Source organism: Desmodus rotundus, chromosome 9 (assembly GCF_022682495.2).
Source record: "Desmodus rotundus isolate HL8 chromosome 9, HLdesRot8A.1, whole genome shotgun sequence".
Classification (NCBI taxonomy): domain Eukaryota; kingdom Metazoa; phylum Chordata; class Mammalia; order Chiroptera; family Phyllostomidae; genus Desmodus; species Desmodus rotundus.
The window spans coordinates 109415680-109421995 of record NC_071395.1 but is presented as its reverse complement, the minus strand read 5'-3'; the positions used below and the strand labels follow the sequence as shown (position 1 = coordinate 109421995).

The 6316-nt window shown below is 49.1% G+C and overlaps 1 protein-coding gene across 1 annotated transcript; it reads left to right on the top strand.

The window, feature by feature from the left end:
* The first annotated feature begins 798 nt into the window (after positions 1-798).
* On the top strand, positions 799-6100 carry LOC112298823 (CMRF35-like molecule 5). The gene is made up of 3 exons (XM_024553944.3): positions 799-933; positions 1946-2278; positions 5551-6100. The coding sequence occupies exons 1-3, from the start codon at positions 894-896 to the stop codon at positions 5742-5744; spliced, it is 567 nt and encodes a 188-aa protein (XP_024409712.2). The 5' UTR covers positions 799-893; the 3' UTR covers positions 5745-6100.
* The last annotated feature ends 216 nt before the right edge of the window (positions 6101-6316 follow it).

Here is a 6316-nt window from a genome sequence, read left to right as displayed (position 1 = left end):
AAACACAAAATAAAAACCTCCCAAAGGCAGAACAAAAGTCACAAATATGGAAAATATATATTAAAACAGAGACACAAAGAATTCATTTGGAGAGAAAGTAGGTGACAGAGAAGGAGAGAGGGGACCTTCTGAAGGAAGAGGGGAGAGGGGAGGGACAGTCACTTAGGGGTCATTTGGAGTAATCAGTTTCCATGCAAGTTAGTTTGCCAGGAGCCCACAGCCAATGAAATATGCAAAGGTTTGGTGGGGAAAACCCATCTCAGACAAAATGAGAATGAAGGGGACACGACGTTTCTTTTTTATCATGTCCCCATTGCGGTCTCTGCTTCAGGGTGACTGAGGACCGGGAGGAAGCCGTCTGGAGGGAGGGGCAGGGGGACAGGGCAGGAAGGGGATCTTAGACGCCCCATGGTGGGGCTGCCTGGAGGCAGGTTGGGGACGGGACTGTTCCTGCTGCCAGGCTGGGTGTCAGTCCTGAGCACAGAGTCCTTCCCAAGTGGACACCCAGTGTGTCTCCCTCGATTGCTCCCTGGGACCCGAGCTCTGAGCTCCTTTGTGCAGGGCCCCCCACACGCCCCACCCCGTGTGCTGGCGCCACCTTCTCAGCTCCGCACACTCCCACGGGCAAGCGGAGCCCTGGCCAGGCCTGGATGCTTTGCTTCACCCAAGTCGTTGAAGACACATCAGTTGTACACTCATAAGTGATGACACTGCCTTTGTCCTAATTAGTGAAATGAGGAAGTAACTGAGGACAACAAATAAGGGAAGTAGATGGGAAAGACAAAATCTAATGATTCAGACAAATCAAAGGCAGTTTCCCTCTGGGTTCCGTTCAGTTCCTGGAGGTCACTGGCATTTGATGGTCCCCAGGGAGAGAGCGCGGCTCCAGGACCATGTGGCTGCTCCCACCTCTGCTCCTGCTCTTTGTCCCAGGTGAGTGGGGCGGGGCTTTAGGAATGGGCATCACTGAGGTGGGGTAAGAAACCCAAGGGTCTGTCCTGGGGGAAGGGCCTCTGCTCTCCTCATTGCCAAGGGCCTCACTACATCCCAGCGTCTGTCACTGCGGCCTGGTGACCGTTGTCATGTTTCACTGTGTTTGAAGTGTTGCTTCTCTTGCAGTTGCTTCTCTACCATGTCTCTGAATCCTGACTCTTTCAAAGATGAGAGAAATTTTTAAAAAGAACCATAACATATATGATGAGAAAAGCTTTGCTCAATGACACCTGCCTTCCTGTAAAGCGACAGCAGCCAGGGCAGCATGGGCTGGCAGGGGGGACAAAGGGTCGGTGGACCAGAATGGACAGTCCGTAAAAAATCACATGTTTACTTTTTGACAAAGAAATCCAAGTGATTCGATGGAGAAAATGGGATCGTGTGACGTGGGTTCCACAGTTGGTGTTACCACTCTGGTTCCTGTCAGAGGCGCTCCCGCAGGGGGCGGGCTCAGGATGGAACCACTGGAGCCATCAGAAGCACCTGGACCATCCTCTGCAGGGCCAGGTGCGGTGGGCGCCCCAGCCGGGCCTCCCAGGTCCCAGGCACAGGTCAGCCACCCCGCCCTCCTGTGGAAATGGGTCCTCTGCTGCTTCCTCCCCAGGAGACCAGTGTGACACAGATGGGATGACAAGGGACATTAAGGAGACACAAGGATTTCTTGGTCACAGGGAGGGGAGGGGTGATTTGCCAGAAGCTGTTACTGCTCAGTGTCAGTGTCGGTGTCATTGAGATCTGGGGTTGTGCTCTCGGGTGATTTTGGAGGCAGCTCTGACCATGTGGAAATTTGAAGGACAAAAGTCTTTCTCGAGGAAGACGATTCCTCCCTGGACTCTATATCTCTCACCAGGCACGTGGACTTATTGGGCTGTCACCGTGCAGGAGGCTGTGGCCCTGCCTTCAGAGTGAGGGTGGGGAAAAGGTAACAGGCACATGGGTTTGTGTTTTCCAGGCTCATCAGCTGCCATAAGGGGTCCAGAGGAAGTGACAGGCCCTGAGCAGGGCTGGCTGACCGTGCAGTGTCACTATGAACCTGGGTGGGAGCCCTACGTGAAGTACTGGTGTCAAGGAGCTGAGTGGAGTGACTGCAAGATCCTTGTTAGAACTGCTGCATCAGAGTGGGAGGTGAAGGAGGACCGTGTGTCCATCAGGGACAATCAGACCAGCCACGTGTTCACCGTGACCATGGAGAAGCTCAGGCGGGAGGATACAGACACTTACTGGTGTGGGATTGAGAAAAGTGGAACTGACCATGGGGTCCCAGTTAAAGTGACCATTGGCCCAGGTAAGAGACTGTGTATGTGTGGCTGTGTGACTTCAGGGACTGCTCTGTCCTGGTCCTTGAGGTCCCTGTCCAGGGATTGTGCTCACTCAGAAGGAACTGTCACAGAGGGTGGCTGAGTCCTGAGGCCTCATGGACCTGCAGCTCATGTGGGTTTAGAGGGGCAGGGTATCTCTTAGTGGCTCTTGGGTTCTGAGGGCTCTTCTGGGACGGGGCCAGGCCTTTCTGGGCACACTGAGTTTCTCCGCACAGCTCCGTGCCTGGCCTGTTGTCTAGAGAGATCGCGGTGATGGTCCCGGTTCAGCCTGGGGGCCACAGGGACCCTCCTTGGTGGGACCCAGAGAATCCAGTTCCTGCCAGTGCTGTCCTGGCACCTTGGTGTCCAGGTGTCCCTGCGGTTTGTGGAGTTTGGAGTTGGGACTCATAGCTGCTGCTCTGGTCCCTGCTCCCATATCTGGTCTCAGGGGCAAGGGGTCTAGCACCGTGGAGGAGCGGTGGTTAACCCCAGGGTCTAGAAAGGTCTCCGAGTCAAAGGGCTGTTGAATTCTATCAAATCCTTTTTTCTGTGTCTGTTCCAATAATCACGTGATTATTCTTTTTTACTCTGTAAATGTGGTATATTCATTACACTTTTATTTTGCAATGGTCATCTTTTGTATTCATGGCATAAGCGGGACCTGGTGGTAATTCATTATCCTTCTTATATGTCCCTGGGTTCCTCTTGGCTGAGTTTTTGTTCCAGACATGTGTTCATGCTCGTGGCTGGTGTTTGTCCATATTTCTTTCCCGCCCACCCGTGCCAAGTTGGGCACCACGGTTATGCTATTCTCAGTCATTGGACTTGGGGTTGCATCTTCTTCCGCTTCAGAATTTTTTGTATGATAAACATTCCTTCCTTAAATGTTTAGGAAACTCTTTTTTTTAAAGTATATTTTGTTGATTATTCTATTACAGTTGGCCCATTTATTCCCCTCTGCCCTGCACCCCCCTCCACTAGCATTTCCTCATCTTCATTCATGTCCATGGGTCGTACATAGAAGTTCTTTGGCTTCTCTGTTTCCTATTATTCTTAACCTCTCCCTGTCTATTTTGTACCTACCATTTATGCTTCTTATTTCCTGTACCTTTTCCCCCCATTCTTCCCCTTCCTTTCCCCCTTCCTGCTGATAACCCTCCATGTGATCTCCATTTCTGTGATTCTGTTCCTGTTCTAGTTGTTTGCTTAGTTTGCTTTTCTTTTCTTTTCTTTTTTAGGTTCAGTTGTTGATAGTTATGAGTTTGCTGTCATTTTACTGTTCATAATTTTTATCTTCTTTTTCTTAGAAAAGTCCCCTTAACATGGCATAAGGGCTTGGGGGAAATGAACTCCTTTAACTTGACCTTATCTGGGAAGCCCTTTATCTGCCTTTCCATTCTAAATGATAGCCTTGCTGGATAGCGTCATCTTGGATGTAGGTCCTTGCCTCTTATGATTTCCAAAACTCCTTTCCAGCCCCTTCTTTCCCATAAGGTTTCTTTTGAGAAATCAGCTGATAGTCTAATGGGCACTCCTTGTAGGTAATTATCTCCTTTTCTCGTGCTGCTTTTAAGATTCTCTCTTATCTTTAATCTTGGGTAATGTAATTATGAGGTGCCTTGGTGTGTGCTTCCTTGGGTCCAACTTTTTTGGGACTCTCTGAGCTTCCTGGACTTCCTGGAAGTCTATTTCCTTTGCCAGATTAGGGAAGTTCTCCATTATTTTTTCAAATAAATTTTCAATTTCTTTCTCTTCTTCTTCTCCTTCTGGCATGCCTATGATTTGGATGTTGGAACATTTAAAGTTGTCCCGGAGGTTCCTAAGCCTCTCCTCATTTTTTTGAATTCTTATTTCTTCATTCTGTTCTGGTTGAATGTTTATTATTCTTTCTGCTCCAAATCATTGATCTGAGTCCCAGTTTCCTCCCTTTCACTCTTGGTTCCCCCTATATTTTTCATTATTTCACTTTGCATAGCCTTTACTTTTTCCTCTTTTTTTGCAACCATGCTCAGCCATTTGTGTGAGCACCCTGATTACCAGTGTTTTCAACTCTGCATCAGATAGGTTGGCTATCTCTTTGCTGATTAATTCTTTTCTGGAGTTTTGATCTGTTCTTTCATTAGGGCCGTATTTTTTTTGTCTCGGCATGCCTGATACATTGACAGGGGTGGAGCCTTGGGTATTTGACAGGGTGGGGCAACCACATCACTGTGTTGTGGCTCTGTATGTGGGGGAGGGGTCTGAGAGGGAACAATGCCACTTGCTCTGCTCTCGTCCCAGTTTCAGTCACTTCCCCCACTACCCACAAGCAAATTGGGCCCTTCTGGGGCTGATCCCCAGGTGGGTGGGTTTGTATATGTTCTAGGACCCTGTGGGTCTCTCCAACGAACTCTCCTGTGAGGCTGGGAGTTTCTCCTGCCATCACAACCCACACAAGTCTTTACAGCCAGAGGTTTTGAGGCTTTCTTTTCTGGCACTGGAACCCTGGGTTTCGCGTCTGTCTTGCTCCCCAGTTTTCCCTCCCAGTTTATCCACAGGCAAGTGTGCGACCTCCCGGTCCTCCAGCCACCACCTTGCCATGTGTCCTCTCCACCTGGCTGCCTGTGTCTGCTCCTCCTACCAGTCTGGATGAATGTTTCTTCTTTAACTCTTTGGTTGTTGGACTTCCATATAGTTCAGTTTTCTGGGAGTTCTGGTTGTTTTTTGTTTTTAAATTTGTTGTTGTCCTTCTTTTGGTTGTGTGAGGAGGCAACATGTATCCACTGATGCCTCTATCTTGGCCGGAAGCCAGGAAACTCTTTATTAAAGCTGTGTAAACCTGGCATTTTTTTGGGGGGAGGCCTTGAATAATAGATTTGAGTCATTTAGATAGCTGTAGGATTATTTGTGTTTTCTGTTTCTTTTTGCGCTAATTCTAGTACATTATTTTTCTAAGAATTTGTTATTTCATCTTAATTTCAACTACATTGACATAAACTTGTTTTGATATCCTTTTACTATCTTTTCCTCTTATTACTTTATGTGCCTTTGTCTTTTCAAATATGCAAGTTGTGTGGTGATGTCCCCTTTCATTCCCATTATTGGTTATTTTGAGCTCGTCTCTTTCTATCGTGAATACCTTGCCGGGGCATGAAATAGAAAAAAATAAACAAACAGTTGTTGGCTTTGTTGATCTTCTCTATCGTGTATTTACTTCCTGTTTCATTCATTTTTGCTCTTTTCTTCATTATTTCCTTCCCTCTGCTTTCTCCTTGACAAGTGATTGCCCAGTGCCACTATGGCCAGCTGTGGGAGAGCCACGTGGAGCAGTGGTGTGAGGGAGTTGACGGGAGCGGCTGCACTGTCCTTGTCCAGAGCCCTGGAGCAGAGCAGAAGGGGAAGAGGAGGGCTGTGTACCTCAGTCAGAAGGAACGCATGCTCACCGTGGCCCTGCATGATTACCAACCAACCTGAGGGAAAGACAACGGGTTCCTCTGAGTCGCTGCCCAGGCATTCTGCAGCGAGACCACCCTGCTCCCACCCAGGGGCTGGCTGTTCAGCTGAAGACTTGAACTGAGGTCTCCTGCCCTAACACCCTGCTTTGCTTTTCCGGGGCACCTTTTAAAATAACCACTGAGAGGTGAACCCTTGAAAAGTTAATGACCTTCGCCCCCACCACCTTGTAAGTAACAGGTGCTTGCGACCCTGCTCTGTCTCCTGCTCCCTGTGACCTGGGACAGAGGACTGCCCTTCGCCTGGCTAATTGCTGCCTCCCGGTCACCTCATTCCCAGATCTGTAAGTAATAAATTCTGTGACTCTACTTCCTTCATGTGCGTGTATTGAAATGCTGCCTTAAATCAAAGTGACCTTATGAGCTTCACTTCCCCAAGGACGGAGCTGGGATGTGGAGAGCGCACTCTGCAGCTCTGTGCAGCTGGTTTGCAGCCCCTGTTCAGCAGGGCCTCGTCAGCACATTCAGTCGGTAGGTGGGCTCTGCTTCCCGACGCGCCACGGAGGAGCTCGGGCACGGTGTTGCAGGCATTTA

Excerpts from the sequence above, each read along its gene's own strand:
- LOC112298823 (XM_024553944.3), top strand. The coding sequence starts at position 894 with ATGTGGCTGCTCCCACCTCTGCTCCTGCTCTTTGTCCCAG. Across the intron at positions 934-1,945 it reads GCTCCTGCTCTTTGTCCCAG|GCTCATCAGCTGCCATAAGG; the intron begins GTGAGTGGGGCG and ends TGTGTTTTCCAG. Across the intron at positions 2,279-5,550 it reads TAAAGTGACCATTGGCCCAG|TGATTGCCCAGTGCCACTAT; the intron begins GTAAGAGACTGT and ends CTCCTTGACAAG.